General features: G+C 42.8%; 1 protein-coding gene across 2 annotated transcripts; it reads right to left on the bottom strand.

The window, feature by feature from the left end:
• Positions 1-8,079: 8,079 nt before the first annotated feature.
• Positions 8,080-18,815, bottom strand: DHRS1 (dehydrogenase/reductase 1). Of its 2 annotated transcripts, none has more exons than XM_020970804.2 (9): positions 18,711-18,815; positions 18,236-18,404; positions 12,180-12,323; positions 11,916-11,995; positions 10,556-10,688; positions 10,044-10,181; positions 9,324-9,393; positions 8,890-8,970; positions 8,080-8,652 (listed from the first exon to the last, which is right to left on the bottom strand). In XM_020970804.2, exons 2-9 carry the CDS (start codon positions 18,383-18,385, stop codon positions 8,516-8,518), a joined length of 933 nt encoding a protein of 310 aa, XP_020826463.1. In that variant the 5' UTR covers positions 18,386-18,404; positions 18,711-18,815; the 3' UTR covers positions 8,080-8,515. The 2 variants fall into 2 exon arrangements, with proteins under 2 accessions (XP_020826463.1, XP_020826535.1); XM_020970876.2 differs by having other exon boundaries at positions 18,236-18,407; positions 18,711-18,808.
• Between the last annotated feature and the right edge of the window lie 60 nt (positions 18,816-18,875).

Below are 18,875 nucleotides of genomic sequence, written 5' to 3'. Positions count from 1 at the left end.
TGTCCTCAACTTCTCGAACTTCTCCCTCACCCCATATATCCAACCAACAACCAAATCTTGCCATGTCTACTTTCACAACATCTCTTGTTCCTGACACCTTCTCTTCACTCACATAGCTACTACCTTAATTCAGGTCCTTATCACCTCTAATGTAGAGACAGCTAAGTGACACAGGGGATGGAGTGCTGGCCTTAGAGTTAGGAATTCTTGAATTCAAATCTTGCTTCAAACACTCACTAACTGTGTGACCCTGGGGAAGTCACTTAACTGGTTGGCTTCAGTTTCCTCATCTGTAAAATGAGATCAGATCAGAAACATGTAAGGCATTTTGTAAACTCTGACGCACTATATAAATGGTACCTTTCATTGGCTTCCTGTAATTACCTCCTAGTTGGTCTCTCTACCTCAGTCTCTCCCCACTCTATTCTATCCTACGTGTTGCAGCCAAAGTAGTTTTCCTTAAGTATTTCCTCTAGAGGAAAATATCAACTCCTCCATTTAGCTTTTAAAGCCCTCCACAACCTACCTTGGTATCCTTGTTGGACATTATTCTACCTTACCACACTCCATGATCCAGCCAAACTGGCCTTCTCTCTGTTCTGCACTCAAGACATGTCCATCTTCTGTCTTTGTTCCTTTGAATTGTCTACCCCCTATACCTGGAATGCATTCTCTCCTTACCCTTCCTTCCTTGAATCCCTCTCTTCCTTGACTCAGGCACCATCATCCACATGAGAACTTTCCTGATTCCTCCAACTGCTAGTGCCCTCCCTCTCAGCATACCTTGCTTTTAACTACTTTGTGTGTGTGTAAATTTTACACTGTATGTATTTTTACATGCACCTGTTGTCTCCCCCATTAGTATATAAGGTTAATGTTGTTGTTGTTGTTGTTCAGTCATTTCAGTCGTGTCTGACTCTCTGTGACCCCATTTGGGGTTTTCTTGGTAAAGATACTGGAGTGGTTTGCCATTTCCTTCTCCACCTCATTTTACAGATGAGGAAACTGAGACAAACAGGGTTAAGTGACTTACCCAGGGTCACACAGTTAGTAAGTGTCTGAGATTGGATTTGAGATTCAGGTCTTCCTGACTCCAGGCCCCGCTCTTCATATACTGCATCACCTAGCTGCCTACTCACTGAGGAAGAAATAGCATTAAAGAAAAAAAAATACTAACAAAAGTAAGTAGATTAGATCACATATATGAAGAACTGATTCGTGATAGAGTCAGCAAAATTTTAAGGGTGTTGAGAGATCAATTCAGGAGTCATTTGAAGAAGAAAAAGATATCAAAAGTATGGAAACAATCTTGGAACTTATTAATACCAACTGACTATATGTTTTTTCCTCTATCTCTATAGAATTTTGATGAGATTTATCTATGCCTTTGTTGGTGGTAAAACAAATGTTTTTAAAATCTGGCAGATCTTTTCCACCTTTCTTCTGTTTGTTGTAATAATAATAATAGCTAGTGTTTGTGTAGCACTTATTATGTGCCAGGCACAGTGCTAAGTGCTTTACAATTATCTCATTTGAGCCTCACAACAACCCTAGGAGGTTCTATTATTCCCATTTTACAGATGAGGAAACTGAGGCAAACAGAGGTTAAATGATTTGCCCAGGGTCACATAGCTAATAAGTGTCTGAGACCAGATTTGAACTCAGATCTTCCTGACTCCAAGCCTGGCACTCTATCCACAACACCAAAAAAAATAAGATAAATATCAAGATTCCTCTCGAATCATTACAAACTATTACATAAAAATGAACACCTTCATTAGCAATATGTTAATCAATAGGTGGCATTACTGCCACTAGCCTGATCCTATTCATCTTAAGAACCAAACATTGGGCAGTGCCAAGTCAGCTAAGGGGCACTCTTTCTTCTAGTTGAATTCTCCTTCCCCATGTCATTAGAAAGCGAAGTGCTTCCAGCCAATCTACTCCTTGGAAGGGAATCGTCCAGTGATTATCTCAGGGAAAGGAGACCTGACAATTAAGGATGCCCTGAACTACTCTCAGACGTATAGAACATTCTGAGAGGGCAAAAACTTGGATAACTCCTCATAGAAGACCAATAAGGAAAGACTGAAGAGGGTGGCCTGGGACAATTTCTAAAAGCAGTCCATCCTTATCAAGTAAGTCTTCCTGAAGGCTGTATCCTAAAAACTGCTGAACTGGAGAGTCTCCCCCCTTCCTAGGTAGTACCAATTCAACATAGACACAGATTCTAGGAAGGGAGACATCCAACCCCAATAATCAGGGACAGGTACAAAGTTCATGTTCTAAGGGTCCATTCTAGTATTCAACAAGACCAGTTGCTTTATGATGCAGGAGTTGAAAAACCTAGCCAAGGTGATAGCGATGGATCGAATCTCAGACATCCAAAAACCTCGCAGTAAAATAAGTGTCCTGATCAGAGGCAATGGTGTCAGGGGGCCAGGATGAAAAATGATACGTTCTCCAAGAGCTCTGATGTTGGCTGCTGTGGTAGAAGGCTTAATTGCCACTTACTACCATATCCTGAGTAAGTGCCAACTGCTCTTTCCCATTTCAGCCATTCAGCCCACAGCTTGGCCTGGTGGGAGAACTTTTCAGGAACCTCATCCCTCAGGGTATTCTCTGTTATGAGATTAATGGCCATTGAGGTGCAATTATGCACGTCTGTCTCATAGCAGGCAGAGTCATCAGTTAATCTGGCAATAGCATTCTTTAAGAGCCAAGTCCTCATAAATAGGGTCCTTTTAGGCTAGCAGAGGAGATGAAGCCCTGGGGCTGGTCCTGGAGGTGTAAAGGGCAGACAAACATCAAGAATATTCCATTTCCACTGAACAACTGAAGCCTCCTGGGACCAACTCATCTTGTTAGGGGGGCATCTTGCATCACCCAACTAATAATGGGAAATTCTGGACGAAGGGTGATGGTATGACTCTGCATCAGCCATCTGGTAGCAACTAGGGCCTAGTAACAACATGAGTATCTGCTTTTTAAAAGTAGATAAAATGGTACAGATGGCACAATGAGGAACCTTTTCAGGGAGGTTATGGCTTAGTTTAGCCACCTCCTTATGCCTGTCAAAGGCTCCTTTCAGCCTGATCATTACAGAGCCTTCTAAAAACAGAGGTCCTATAGGGTCATAAAGACCGAGGGAGGAAGCCTGCTGTTGGTTTCTTTGGGCTTTTCTGAGGTAAGAGTATGTTCTGGGACTCTTCTGAAAGAGATGACTCAGTAAAAGGGAAACATCAAAATACTCAGCTGGGGAATATGGATTCTTTGGAACCTGAAGAAAGAATCCAATAAAGTCTCTGAGCTTGACTTTCAGATTGTGAGGGAGCGTCAGTAGCTCATTACGGACTACATTTAGAATCATCTATGTTCTTCCCATCCAATTCTCTACAACTCCACTCTGAATTTTCTTAGGGTCCATCTCCCATTTTTTCTTTTCATATGAGTGACCATCTTATCTGCCACCATAGCTTTCTCCAGCCTGGTCAGCATTATATCATCAATATAATTAGGTGGACATAAATGGCCTCAGGGAGTGGGGCTTCTTTGAGGTCCCTGCCCACCAAACTATAGTAATATAAAGAGTTCAAGTAATGTTGAGGAAGGACGGTGAAGGAATATTTTACTCCTCTCAGGTAAAATCAAACCTACTCCAGATTACTTTCAGACATGAGAACAAGGAAAAGGCATTGGCAAGGTCAGTAACTATGCTATTAGTCTGACTCATGGGCTACTTAATCTAATACATTGATAAGGTCAGGAATAGCTGCAGCAAATGGCATAACAATTTTATTTAGCTCTCTATAATCCACTGAAAAGTACCAACTACCATCTATCTTCTTCATTAGTTATATAAGGTTATCATAAAGGAAGTTTATGTAGTAAAATATTTCAGCCAGCCTCAAGCACGCACACACACAGCCACTCCGATACTTGATATTGTTTCATATTAACTATACAGGATGGTTCAAGCAATTTCAAGGGTTTCCATTTGGCCCTACCCACAATAATTGGTATAGAAGTTGCCGTAAGTACCTGTACAGGTACTGACTCCCAAGAACTCACAATATCTATTTCCACAAAGCAATGACACTGATTAACCATCACATGGCCAAGTAATCATACTGATTAGCCATCACAAGGCCTAGATGGGGAATCTTCCAACCACAGAAGGACCTCCCCCATCCCACTTCCTTTAGTCATCTTCCCTCCCAAACTCCCAGTGGAAAGTAGAGTGTCCCTATGATCTATCTGTATAATAGTAACCTGGGTATCTAGCAGCCCCTTACACATTTGGTGGCTCTGACCTTCGTAAGTTACCATGACTTGGGTATATAGACTTGGGTTCCTTTCTGATCTTGCAGTTAGAACTTGAGCCTTGGAGGAACCTTAGCTGCTGCCCTAGGGAAACATCCTCAAAGCCTCTCAAGTCTACATACAAAGATTTAAGTGGTTCAGAACATGCCAATGAAATGGGGAACTTTCAGAGATGTCCTAAATCTGGAAAGAGCAGGACCCCTTCTTCTGCCTGAATTCTAGATGAGAAAGTTTTATTAATATCCCCAAAGAGTGATGATAATCCTCTTCAATGTCATGTTTCAAAAGCCACATCCAAAGCTTCTTATGAGAAAGGGTCACCCTCCAACCACTTAATCTGGGAACAGTAACAGTATCTCTTTCCACCATTTCTAGTATGCTTGTTTGTGTGGCAGCCATATTTGTCTAGACAGCTAAGTCTGCCCTAATCTCCTTGAATTTCATGAGCTGGTCTGCCCAGGCCTGTATGGTGGTATGGCAGTGGAGGTCCAATTAAAGGCTGATGCCACCCAGCTGGGGCTCAGCACAAAAGGCAAGATCTAATTGGTCCTGATATATGTTGGTCATAGGGGTACTAGGGTGGCATAGAACCAGTCAACCAAACCCCTTCTCTTCTAAGAATTTCATCCCATCCCTTGCTGACCCCCACTGGGGAACTGGCTGTAGAGAAAATTCATTTAAAACTTATTATTTATTTTTAACATTCATTTTTTAAAAAATTGAATTCTGAACTCTCTTCCTCCCTCCTACACTTCCCCTACCCATTGTGAAGGCAAGAAATGTGATATCAATTATAGATATGAAATCTGTAAAACATATTTACCATATTAGCCATGTTGCAAAAATAGCAAGAAAAAGAAAGTGAAAAAAATTATGCTTCAATCTGCATTCAGACTCCATCAGATCTTTCTCTGGAAGTGGACAGTATTTTTCATCATAAGTCCTTTGGAATTGTCTTGGATCACTGCATTGGTCACAGTAGCTAAGTCATTCACAATCTTCCCAGGTTTTTCTGAAGCCACCTTGCTCATTATTTCTTATAGCACAATAGCATTCCATTACAATCATATATCACAACTTGTTCAGCCATTCCCCAATTGATGGACATCCCCTCAATTCTGAATTCTTTCCCACTGCAAAATAGCTGCCATAAATATTTTTGTCCTTTTCCTTTGATCTCTTTGGGACACAGACCTAGTAGTGGTATTGCAGGATCATACGGTACACAGAGTTTTATAGCCCTTTACAGCATAGTTCCCAATTGCTTTCCAGAATGTTGGATCAGTTCACAACTCCAACAACAGTGCATTAGTGTCCTAATTTTTCCACATTCCCTTTGACACTTATTTTCCATTTGTCATATTAGTCAATCTGACAAGTGTGAGATAGTACCTCAGAACTGTTTTTTCATCTTTAATCAATAGTGACTTAGAGCATCTTTTCATACGATTATAGATGGCTTTGAGGGAATTCATTTTTATGAGGCTAGAAGTCGCTATAGTGATCACCTAAAAAGGGATAAAAGACAGTCTCCATCTATGGACATGTAACTGATTTAACTTGCTTTGCAAAAGTAAATCTTCTGTGAGGCTCCTCACACCAATGGAACCGTAGGAAGATGCTCTGAACTGACCTCATCAGACCATATTCTCACTAACCACTGTTCTAATGACTCATTAGACTATTGTAAACTTCTCTTGCAGCCTCCCAGGTTCCTTGGTGGTAAAAGCCTGTCCACTTTAACTCTGGAGGAAGTAACCTCTGGGGAGTAATAACAGTAATAATAAACAGGCTTTCTTAGCACTACTGCCTGTTCCCAGTTCTCATCCTTATTCCCACTCCCCTTCTCTTCACTAAATAGTTCTAAACTTAACAGAATTCAATACATTCTATGCAGTGAGAAACCATGCTTTTCACCTGTGGCCTATTAGTTCCTGCTTCCATCTGTCTCTAGCATAGCTGAATGTGCAATTCTACAGACAATCTATTTTTATTTTCCTCATGCTGGCTGTCATAAGCATTAACACCTGCACAGTTTCTCTTAAATGGTATTGAAACCATCTCAGGACTTAATTGGTCCAAGAAACTAAGGCTAAAATCAGTAAAGATATCTTCCTTGCAGTTTAAGTACAAAAGCCACCAGGGACTGCTCCTTCAGATTTGACACACCTCTTCACTGGTAGGGAAGTTGAACCCAACTGAAGCAATGTGTAAACTTGATGAATCACCTTACCATGCTATGGCTAAGTAAACTTCCTTTCCTTAACCGTTAGATGATTTTCTCATTTCATTCCAATCCTAAACTTGAGCCATCAGACTGCCTTGAATCAAATCTGGCCTAGGACACTGATGATCCTGCTTTTCTAAAACCATTTGCAAGATCCACGGAATGCTAGTTCTTGCAATACTTTTATTTTCCCTGTCAATCTCTTTAAGCACCCATTGGACTAATCCTAGGAGGTCAGTAGGGCTTCCCCCCTTATCCTAGTGAAGGGCTCCTTGTATTCTGCTAAAAAAGCCACAGGGTGCTAGATTCCTGAAACTGGCCATCCAATCATCTCCCTAAACTGGACCCATGACTTCATCAGGTCCTGATGAGGAACTTCCTCCATCAATGGAGGTCAGAACTTTCTCTGCAATTTGTAGTCTTAATGTTGCCTGGGGGAACTTACAGGTTAAGTGACTTGTATAAGTCATATAGTCAGTAGGTGTTTGGAAGGACAGGTATCCACTGAATCAATCATCTTACCTCACTCAAATAAACTACTTTTGTCAGGTTAGAACACCTCTACTGAATTGTGTCAATCAAGGGCAATAAACTAGGTGGGAAAACTCCTTGATTAATTTGGAAGGAATGAAAGCCATCTGATGAAATAAAGTAACTCTGCAAAGGAAGTGTATTGGGATTCTCTGGGGAGACTTAGTAGTGCCCTGTGGGCCATGGAACCTGGGCACCTGAGTATCTGGCCAGCCCAGGATAGCCATCTAACAAAGTCCCTAAAAGGGAACTGCTTGGTGAAGAAGATCTGTTCCCTCCCTGTTCTCTCTCTTAACAAAAGGACCTTGTGAACTTTGAAAGGTCAGAAGATTTTGTACATTCTATCAGTGTCTTCATAGGGAACCAAAGACAAAAGAGCCTGAGGAAAGACAGTTTGAGGATTCTACACAGCTTAGCAGAAAGCTGTATCATACCATGCCTTTACAAGGGCATCCCAAATGAGAGAGAAGGACTTCCAAAAAAGGATTTCCAGGAGCTACAAGTTAACCTTATTGCCACAGCTTGCTCTCTGCTTGGGCCCTATTTCCCTCGATTCTACATGTACTTGTGGGAGAGTGTGCCCTAGTCTGGAGGGGTATGTTGAATCTACTGGCTTTGCCACACTGCTTCAGTAAATACCCTTTCCTAAATGTCAAGTCCAGCAGACTAACTGATATCAACTGATGATCACTGGGGGAAGCATACCAACATCAGCTTCCAAGCTATACTTAAAGAAGCCACATCCCCCTTCTCTTAGAACCCTGACAAGGAAAAAAAGCACTAAAAACTCTCTGGGTACTCAGCTTTCCAGGGCAGTGGAAGTTAGGAGACTGAGCCCCAGAGATGTGCTACAGGTAGGACTCAAATCCACGTGCTTCCTACCTCTGAGGCTGGCCCTCTATCCACTATACCACGCTGCCTCTCTGTAAGCATATCATATCTTTTACATTAGATTATAAGCTTCTTGAGGGCATAGTCCATTAGGCTTCATAAATATGTTAAATTAATAACTGAATTCTTTATTGCCCCAGGCATCTTTTCCATTAAAAGGTAAAATAAGGCACAGGAAACAAGGAAAAGAAACCAAACAAAAGCACAAGTGGTATTAGAGCTCATAAGAATCACAAAGCTAGCCATTGTTTCAGATAAGACCAGAATTTGTGCCACATCCCAAATGCTCTTCTCATCAGGAGTCCATTCTGGCTGCATGAGGGAGAAATACAAGTGAAATAGTGAAAGACCCAGTTGAAGTCTTCACTTAAAGGCAGGGGTTGCTCAAGAGTTCAAGTATGTGGGAAATATTAACTTTTCTTATCCAAATATGTCAAATCACTCCTTGATCCATGGCTGATGACTTCGGCAGAGTAGAAAGCAGTTGTGCTAAGTTTGGGGAGACAGGAAGTCTTGGCCCTTCATCTTGGCTGGCTGGTAAGATCAGAACTTACTGGAATAAAGGGTCATAATCCACTTGGGCATACGAAGGAAGCTGGGCATGTAAGAGGCCAGCCAGGCCAGTCTGGGAACCTCAGAAAACACCGATCGAAGGGACAGATAGTCAGAGACAGGACGGCCTGAAGCAACAGGAAGGAAAACTGGGTTAGAGGGATTACACTTTCAATCCCCACCCTTGAACTATCCCAAACATTGGAAGTGGGAACAAGGGGAGATAAGGAAGGAAGGGATAATCAAAAGAAATACCGGGAAAGGGAAGTAGAAGAAAAAAAGGTAGAAAATGGATGGTGGAAAAAGGAAAGTTTGAGGACATAAGGACATTTCCTTTTTCACTTCCTTGCCCCCCAGCTTCTCACCATCCACATCCTTAAAGCCATATCTTTGAGCCAGATCGATCGATGGTAGGACCCGACCACTTAGCTGCAGGATATTGGGATCTGAGGATAGAAAGCATCAATGCATATACAGTGAAGGGGGCAGCTGAATAAAAAAAGTCTCTACCTTAGAAATTTCAGAAGAATGAGTTTCTAACTCCATGGCTATCAATGTCTTTCTGCCCCTTCCTTTCAGGGAGATATCCTCTAGTATATAACACCTCCGGGTCTGTGAACATTGTGTATACTATTAATCAAATTAAGTTTATCTACCCAATACAGTTCCCAAAGTTGTATTATTGGCCTCCCTCTTGCCTCCAAAGGCAGGATAAGAACCCAGCCCTGTTCATATTAGTCCCACAGATTCCCACAATATTTTTGGTAGCATATCCTTACCCCCGATCCCATCAGTTTACCTGTTGCCAGGGCTACCACACATTTGCCACTCAGCTCTGGGGTTTCCCCACTTGGAAAACGTTCTTTCAGCTATATTGCATAACAAGAAGATATGAACTGTTAGTCTAACAACATCATCCCAAGTCTACCTGTTAGTGTCATTCTTTTCAACCCCTACCTCAAGTGGTCAGATCAAGGCCTGGTTAGGGGTGGAGAAAAATGTATTCTCCCCTCAGAAAATCTTCTGAGAAGGAGCTCTTCCTTGCCCCTCTTCTCAGACAATGAATTAGAGCCCCATTATGCTGGTTTCTAAGAGCTACTACTGCCTTTCTTCTAGGTCACAGATTTAGAGCTGAAAAGGACCTTAGCAGCTTTATATGCCAGTTATTTTGCACAAGAATAAACTGAGGCCCAGAGAGATGAAACTCCTAGCTCAAGGCTGCAGAAGTAGTACCTGGCAGAACTGGGATTTCAACCCATGTTCTCTGACTCCAAATCCAGCTCTATTTATGAGTCCATGCTAGACTATAAATCTATGACAGCAGATACTGTGCTTTATCTAAATATTGTATCTTTCCACAGCCCTACCACAGTGCTCTAAACACAAAAGGTTTAATGAATGCAAGTTGAATGGAAGTTGAATTAACGCTCCTCAAGGCTGAATCTAGTAGTGCTCCCTGGGCTCTGTGCCTATGTATTAGGTGGAGAGATGACCATCCCCATGCCCTTTCCTTGCTGACCTGAGGGGCTAAGGAGTTCTCTTCCTTCGTCATATATTCCGTCACTAGCTCCGTCTTCACCCACCCTGGCCAAAGAGACACATAGGCAACACCGTGGCGTCGTAGCTCCTGGGCACAATCTGTGGCCAACCTATCACACTATGGAGGAAACAGGATAGAAATGAAAGCCATGATCCTCTATCTTCATTCCACTACTGTTTTCCCAGCTTTACCTATAAGTGACCCTGCCCCCAACTTCAGAGCCTTCCCTATCGAAAAAACCCCTCTCCTACCCAGAAACCCCTAAATTATTTCCCTTTCCACAGCACAGTAACTATAGGAAAGCATCTGGGATATGGGGTTTTTTTTCCCCTTGAAAGTCCAAAAAGGAAAGTCTGTATATGAAGGGACAGAGCTATTCTTCCCAATACAATCTGGAAAAATATGAAGGTAATGAATCACTGTGGCCTGAGAACCCCGTCCTGGAGTCTTATCAAGCTTTTGTTTCCTCTGCCCAGCCATCAGGACCTTACCGCTGCTTTGCCTACGCCGTAGGCTACATTGAAGAAATACTGCAGCCCACCAATTGAGGAGATGACCACGATGAGCCCTCGACCAGCAGGCACCATTAGCCTGGCTCCATACACCGAGCACAAATAGTGGCCTCTGAAGGGGAAAGGAAGTGAACGACAGATGGTAACAGCACCTAACTGCATCTTTGAGTGCTACAGAGAGCAGGTAGACAAGTGCCTAACTTCTGAGGAACCAAACAATGAGTTCTTCTCACTTCTCACTGTGGTTGGTGGTGCCCTCTAGCGGATTCTTTATTAATCTCACCTTCAAAGAAGCTTGCCTAGACAACTTAGACTTCAGTCCTCAAAGACCTCCAGAAAAGGAAGCCCACTGCTGCCCCTGGTCTCCTATCTTAGGAGACCTCATTTCTTACTTTCAGGATGTTCTTGCTTATATAGAACCTATATCCCTTCTGTTACACTTTCAATCCATTTTTTTTGTCCTAATTGGACAAGGGAAGCAGAACTCTAAGTACAGTAATAATAATAATTAACATTTGCATAATACCCTAAGGTTTTTAAAGTACTTTAGATGTATACTATCTTATTTAAATCTTACAATAATCCAGTGAGGTAACTAGGCATTATTATTCCTATTTTACATAAAAAGCTAATTGATGGCTCAGAAAGGTAACTTGTCCAAGGTCACACAGGTGGTAAGAATTAAGATTGGTAACCTGAATTCAGGTCTTCCTGTCTCCAAGTCCCACAGTCAATCCACAGTACCATAAAGTCTTTCAGTAAAGTGGCAAACAGATACAATTTGTGCTTTTAATAACCTGAATAAGCTTAAAATGCTGTGGTTTCTCCCGCAAATTTCTGATGAACGTATACTTTCCTCAATCCAACCTATGTGCACTACTTAAACTAGACATGGTGTATTTCCATGATGGAGAAGGGGGAGATATAACCACATGCTAATTCTCAAATGAGAGATTTGATAGATTTCTGCAACACTGTATTCTTTACAACTTAAAAAACAAAATAAAACCCACAGCTAGCAAGTAGACTGGAGGGGGGATAGGTATTTTCTTGACTTTGTTAATCTGGGGGGCTTTGTAGAAGAGTATTAGTAAAGGCAAGGAGATGGGAGGCTGAAGGCTCTTCTCAGATGGATGAAAGGAACATTGAAGAATAGGGTACGTGGTGGGCCTCTTAGTGGTGAAGGGAATGGGAACTGAAGGGAGAAGACAGAGATGGGGGAACAACGGGGCAAGCAGAGAAAGATGAGGAAATAAAAGTTCTGAAATTACCAGACTGACTGAAAAGAAGAATAACTGGTCCCTTGATTATAGGGTGTATCAGGAGAAGTAGTACTCACCGGAGTCCTACATTATTGATGTCATCCCAAACAGAGGCTGGGCATTCCCAGAATGGCTTCTTCATATGGGAAATGACGGTCTAAAAAGAACGAGGAATGAGATGGGAGGTGGGGAGCTGGGGGTGGGAGAGTACATCCATGACTTGAAAAGCAGAAGAGTCTCAAGTATATATGGATAGGAGTTGAGGCAGATGGGTGTTAACCAAAAAGAAGCGGAACCATTGGTAGGCCAGGGAATCAAAAGAAGGGATGGGGGGATAGTACCTGGACCCCAGCATAGGCATTGTTGACCAGTACATCCAATCTTCCATCTTGTTCTCTATTCACCCTTTCAAACAGGCTCCGCACCTCATCTTCCTGGGTTGAGTCACAAACCACAGGCACACATCGACCCCCTCGGGACTGTGCCTGGGGTAGGATGGACACAAGAGTCCCCTGAGCACATATCAGCACTGCATTTAGGTATTAATCACACCAGGTCTCTCCTCCCTACTCAACTGGTCCTCGTTCTGAGGCCAGCAGATCTGGATGAATGGAGTAAGGCTATCCCCTGGTGTCTGCACAAGAACTGCAGGTACAGAGAGAGGATTCCTGAGAATTCCAGGGTTCTTAAAGGGTACAGCAAATTAATTGTATGGATTATAGCTGCATTTGCAATTAGCTGCAATCCCATGAACACATGGAATCTGACTCTCTATTAGTACACTTTGATTCCTCATAGCCAAGCAGAAGGAAAAAATGTTTGAGAATCACTGCTCTGGGATTAACTCTAAACTCTTATTTGGCATTTAAAGCTCATTACAACCTGGTCCCATCCTATCTTTCCAGCTTTATTACTGCCCTCCATGCATTTTGTAGTCCCAGCCAAACTGACCTTGTGTTCCAGACATGATGGGTCATTTTGCCTTCTGGTTCTAACAATTAAAGCAATTTTCAACATGATTTCTTGGGTTGCATTTATCTAGCTTTTTTTAATCACAGTTTTCAGGGATACCACCTCTACTCCCCCTCCCCCCAGCCGCCAACAATTCTTAAATTGTATTTCCCTGATCTACTTTGAGGATCAGGTTTTTTTTTTTGTATTAGATATATTACTTTCTTTTATTTTTCTCTGTCTTTTGATTATTTTTTCCTATTCCTTGCTCTTAGGGAATCACTGATGTCTGTTTAATCTAATCTAATTTTCAGGGAGCTCAATACTTGGATAATATTTACCATTCTTTCTTCTAAATTAGTTCTCCTTCCAATTTTTTCCTCAAGAGCTTTTAATTTTTAAATTTCTTGCCTAATTTCTTCTAGGCATTTATATGTAGTCCTTGTGGAGAATCCATTTTGTTTCAAAATGTTTCTCTCTCCTTTTGTGGGATCTCTGTATTTGTAATAAATTTTGACGTTGGTTTATTTACTCATCTTTCCAGCTTAGTTCCTGAATTAGTGTTTTTTGCCAAGACCACGCTCTGTACCTAGCTGCACTTTTGAGTGGTATGGTTGGCCCTTGGTCATAGGTCTGTATGTGGTCCATCTGTGGTCCCACTGGGCAGCTACTCTATGCTTGTAGCAGGACCCTTCATGTTTTTAGACTTGAGATTGATTTCTTGTGCAATTGTGGAGTGAAGACTCAGTACTATAGCTTCACAATGAATTTCTTTTTTTCCCCTCACTTTTTTAATTAATTTATTTTGCTTTATCAACAATCACTTCCAGGGGCAGCTAGGTGGTATAGTGGATAGAGCACCAGTCCTGGAGTCAGGAGGACCTTAGTTCAAACCTGGCCTCAGACACATAACACTTCCTAGCTGTGTGACTCTGGGCAAGTCACTTAACCCCAACTGCCTCACTAAAAAACAAACAAACAAACAATACAAAACCAATCACTTCCATAAGCTTTTGAGTTTTAAATTTTTCTCCCCCTCCATTCATCTCCTGAGTCAGGGCTCCATGAATCTTGAAAGTTCAGAGCATTTGATCTTCTATAATCTAGAAAGATTTGTTCTGTAAAACTTGGACTCAGTCAAAAGGCTGCACCCAAAGACCTAAAAGGCCACATGTATCCTCGAGGTCACAGGTTCCCCACCCCTATTCTAGATTCTCAGGACAGAGAGTATGGGGACCTCAAGCTCGAGGGGAGGGTGGAAATCCTGGTTTGAGGACTGCCACAGTATTGGTCATTGCCCACTGGACTGCTGTTTCCTAGGGCTTTCTGACCACTCCGAGTTCTTGGGGGAGCCTCCTGCTCTTGCTGTCTTTGGACACAGAGCTTTGCAGGTCTGTATGTGGTCCATCTGTGGTCCCACTGGGCATCTACTCTATGCTTGCAGCAGGACCCTTCATGTTTTTGGGCTTCAGACTGGTTTCTTATGCAATTGTGGAGTGAAGATTCAGTACTATAGCTTCACAATGAATTTCTTTTTTTTCCTCACTTTTTTATTAATTTATTTTGCTTCATCAGCAATCACTTTCATAAGCTTTTGAGTTTTAAATTTTTCTCCTTTCCCTCCTGACCTTCCTCCCTAAGACAGCTCACAATTGGATATAGGCTATACATATACATTCCTATTAAATATCTTTTCACATTAGTTATGTTGTAAGGAAGAATTAGAACCAATAGGAGGAACTACCAGAAAGAGGAAACAAAACACAACAGAAAAAAAAATAGCAAATAGTATGCTTCGATCTGCATTCAAAGTCTTCTTTGGATGTGGATAGCACTTTCCAACATGAGGCCTTTGGAGATGTCTTAGATCCTTGTAATGCTGAGAAGGGTTAAGTCTATCAATATTCGTCATCGAGCAACGTGGCTGTTACCGTGTACAGTGTTCTCCTGGTTCTGCTCATTTCACTCAGCATCAAACTATACAAGTCTTTCCAGGTTTTTCTGAAGTCCACCTGTTCATCACTTCTTATAGCACAATGAATTTCTTGATTATTCAGTCTGGTACAAACTTTAGGATTTTGCTGGAATAAGTATGTGGGAGCTGGACGGTCTGCTTCCCATGCCAGCAGCCATCTTGACTTGAAGTGGTCTTCTTCTCTTCTCCCTTTATGCAATCTCATTTGGGGAACCCATCAGCTATCATGGGTTTATTATCTCTATGCAGATGATTCTCAAGATCAATTTTTCTAGCCAGAATCTCTCTCCTGACCACCAGTCTCACATCACTAACTGCCTAGCGGACATCTCAAATTTTACATCTCATAGGCATCACAAACACAGTATGTCCAAAATAAATCATTATCTATTTCCCCAAATCGTCCTCCCTTCCACAATTCTCTATTACATCCTCCTAGTTACCCAGGCTTGACACCTTGATGTCATCCTTGATGCCTCACTCACACTCACCTTGTATCCAACCTGTTGCAAGTCTTGTCATTTACCTTCACAATATTTTTCACGTATGTTCCCTTCTCTACAAACAATTACCAACCTATTGCAGGCCCTCATCTTATCAAGCCTGCACTACTACAATAGCTCACTGGTTACTATCTTTGCCTCAAATTTCCCTTCATTTTAGTTCATCATTCACTCAGCTGCCAAAATTATCTTCTTAAAGTGGAGGTTTGACCATGTCACCCTAATTCAATAAACCCCAGGATCAAATATAAAATCCTGCATAACTTTTTTTTTGGCTAGGCAGTGGGGTTAAGTGACTTGCCCAGGGTCACGCAGCTAGTCAGATTTGAACTCAGGTCCTCCTGAATCCAGGGCCAGTGCTCTAGCCACCGCGCTGCCTAGCTGCCCCTCTGCATGACTTTTAAAGCCCCTAATGAACTATACTCTTCCTGTCTTCCCAGTCTTCTCACACTTTATTCCACTCTACAAACTACAATCCAATGACATGGCTTTCTTGCTGCTTCTCACACGTGACATTCCATCTCTGACCCTGTGTTTTTTCACTTCCTGACTCTCTTACCTGGAATGCTTTACTGCCTCATCTCTGCCTCCTGGCTTCCTTTAAGACTTAAACTCATCACACCTATCAGATTGGTCAACATGACAAAACAGGAAAATGATAAATGTTGGAGAAGAGGTGGGAAAATTGGAACACTAATGCATTGTTGGTGGAGTTGTGAAATGATCCAACCATTCTGGAGAACAATCTGGAACTATGCCCAAAGGGCTATAAAACTGTGCATACCCTTTGACCCAGCAATAGCACTTCTAGGGCTGTATCCTAGAGATCATACAAATGAGAAAAGGACCCACATGTACAAAAATATTCACAGCAGCTCTTTCTGTGGTGGCAAAGAATTGGAAATTGAGGGGATGCCCATCAGTTGGGGAATGGCTGAACAAGTTGTGGTATATGAATGTAATGGAATACTACTGTTCCATAAAAATGGTGAGCGGGCAGACTTATGAAAAACCTGGAAAGACTTATATGGACTGATGCTGAGTGAAGTGAGCAGAATCAGGAGAACACTGTACACAGTAACAGCCACGTTGTTCGATGACTAATATTGATAGACTTAACCCTTCTCAGCATTACAAGGATCTAAGACATCTCCAAAGGCCTCACATCCAAAGAAAGAACTATGGAGTTTGACTGCAAATGGAAGCATACTATTTGCTCTTGTTTTTCTTCTGTTTTGTTTTGTTTTCTCTTTCTTGTGGTTCCTCCTATTGGTTCAATTCTTCTTTACAACATGACTAAAGTGAAAATATGATTAATAGGAATGTATATGTAAAGCCTACACAAGATTGCGCTCCCTCTTCAGGAGGGAGGTGGAGAAAAATTTAAAACTCAAAAGCTTATGGAAGAGATTGTTGACAAATCAAGATAAATTAAAAAAAAAAGACTTAGTTCAAATCCCACTTTCCACAAGAAGCCTTTCCTGGTCCTCCTCACTGCTAATCTGCCTTTCCTATGAGATTAATTCCCACTTACACTGTATATATCTTATACATATGTGGTTTTTTGGGTATGTTTTCTTCCCCATTAGTAGGTGGAGTCCTTGAGTGTAGGGACTGTGTTTTTTCCTTTCTTTGTATCTACAGCAGTTAGCACAATTCCTGGCATGGAATCAGTGACTCTAATATATCCTCAATTCAATTGCCAAAGTGATTTTCCTAAAGAGAGTATCTAGCAATCCCATCCCCTCCTGCCTGCTCTGTAATTCCAAAGGTTTCCTGTTATCTCTAGTATCAAATATAAAGCATCCTAGTATTATCCCAACAAGATCATAGCAGCTTATGTCTGCTCAAATCAGGCTGGAAGCAAATTCACTATGCTTTAAAGGAAACTGGAGCACATCAGGAATGGAAGAAAAGGACTTTCAGTAATGAAGAGCTGTGAGTTACATCTTTGCCGCATGCTCAAAGTTTGAGCACATTTCCCCCTGGACTCTATATGTACATGTGGGAGAAAGTGTCACAAACCTTGGGGAAAGGGGATATTTTTTTTGTATCAATTACTGTTACTGGACCACTTTGATAAATGACCCTTTCTAAACGCTACTTAAGGCTGCTTGACTACAGATTCTCAGCCGAAAACTGAGGAAGGGCAGCAGGGAAGCACACCAACGGCATTAGAGAATCACCACCTGTGTATAGGGTGGCATGGATCCCATCTGATACAAGCAGCCAGGATCCTTTGCCCTATACACTCACACTGTGCTTTCGCAATGCTGACACATCATTATATAACCACAGAAAATGTAAACTTAGGAGCTTATTGTCAGTATGATGCCTTCTTTGTGTGCTTCTCTATAAATTAAACAAGCAGTGGTTAGTAAGTGCAGCAAGAGGGATGCTGTACTAAAGGCAGAAGTTCCCTGCTTGTCTCCCCGGGCTCAGAGAATAAAATGATCAGGCAGAATGTGAACGCAGATGCTGTAGGGGCAGGTGCTTCTATTCCTTTGCTCCCCAGCCTGCCCCAGAATAAGCTGAAAAGGCAGATGCTTTACTCCTCTCTCAATCTGCTGCCAGGAGAATAAAGCAATATAATATAACCCTTTATCATGTCTCCACTGTACTTCTGTAGTCTGACCTGATACAGAGTGAACCTGCCAGGACCCCAGGAGCTCCTGTGTAAGACCACCCCATACATACTTCTTAGAAGTAGGTACTCCTAGAACCCCGAGGTGAAGATGGACCCTTGCTACGGGATCCAACACTCTTCTATGCCAGCTGGTTGGGATAAGGACCCCAAGGGCTTACAGGGCCTAAGTGCATGCAGTTACGACTGGAGAGCAAGGACCACTTTACTTTTTGACTTTGATTTGCCAGTGCCTAGTACATAGTTTCACAATCCTCATTTGATTGACAGATACTTTGGAAAGTGAGCGGTGGCTTTTGATGCAAAGGGTGGTAGTGAGCTCACCTCCAAAGCAGCAGCCTGCAGCGTGTCCTGTTTTCGGCCGGTGATGTAGACAGTGGCTCCTGCCTCGCAGAGTTGCAAAGCAATGCCCCGGCCAATGCCCCTGGAGGCTCCTGTCACCACACATACTTGGCCCTTCAGGGAGCCTAACATCGTACCAAGATGAGTTACCCTGCTGAAGAAAAGCAATTGAATGCACCTGCGGCTGCAGAAGCATCAGGGAAATAAAACTGGGAAGGCAGGGCACAGGGGCCAAACGGGAGGCAGTGAGGCACGGGGGTGGAGGACAGAGGGCCCCGAGGCGGCAAGGGCTGCGAGCACCTCCTCCCCCGGCCCAAGAGGGCCTCGAACATGGGACACCAGGCTAGGCACACCTCCGAGGTGCCCCGGAGCCCCCAATCCAACCCCGGGAGGCACTGCGGCGAGGCCCCAAAGTCAGAAGAGCTTCCCACCGCCGCCCGGGCCCAAAGCGGGTCACCTGCTCGCGCAGCTGCAGCCTTAGGGTCCGTTCCCGGGGGATCCTCGAGCCCAGGCAGACGTGCGCGCCTCGGAACTTTTAGCTACGTGGCAGAACACCGTGAACCCTGATCGGTGCGTGAGGCGCAGGCGCTGAAGCTGCCCGCCCTTCAACTGAGCACGTGGC

This window comes from Phascolarctos cinereus, unplaced genomic scaffold (genome assembly GCF_003287225.1).
Source record: "Phascolarctos cinereus isolate Bilbo 61053 unplaced genomic scaffold, phaCin_HiC Scaffold_3;HRSCAF=262, whole genome shotgun sequence".
Lineage (NCBI taxonomy): Eukaryota > Metazoa > Chordata > Mammalia > Diprotodontia > Phascolarctidae > Phascolarctos > Phascolarctos cinereus.
This window is presented reverse-complemented; position numbering and strand designations above follow the sequence as displayed.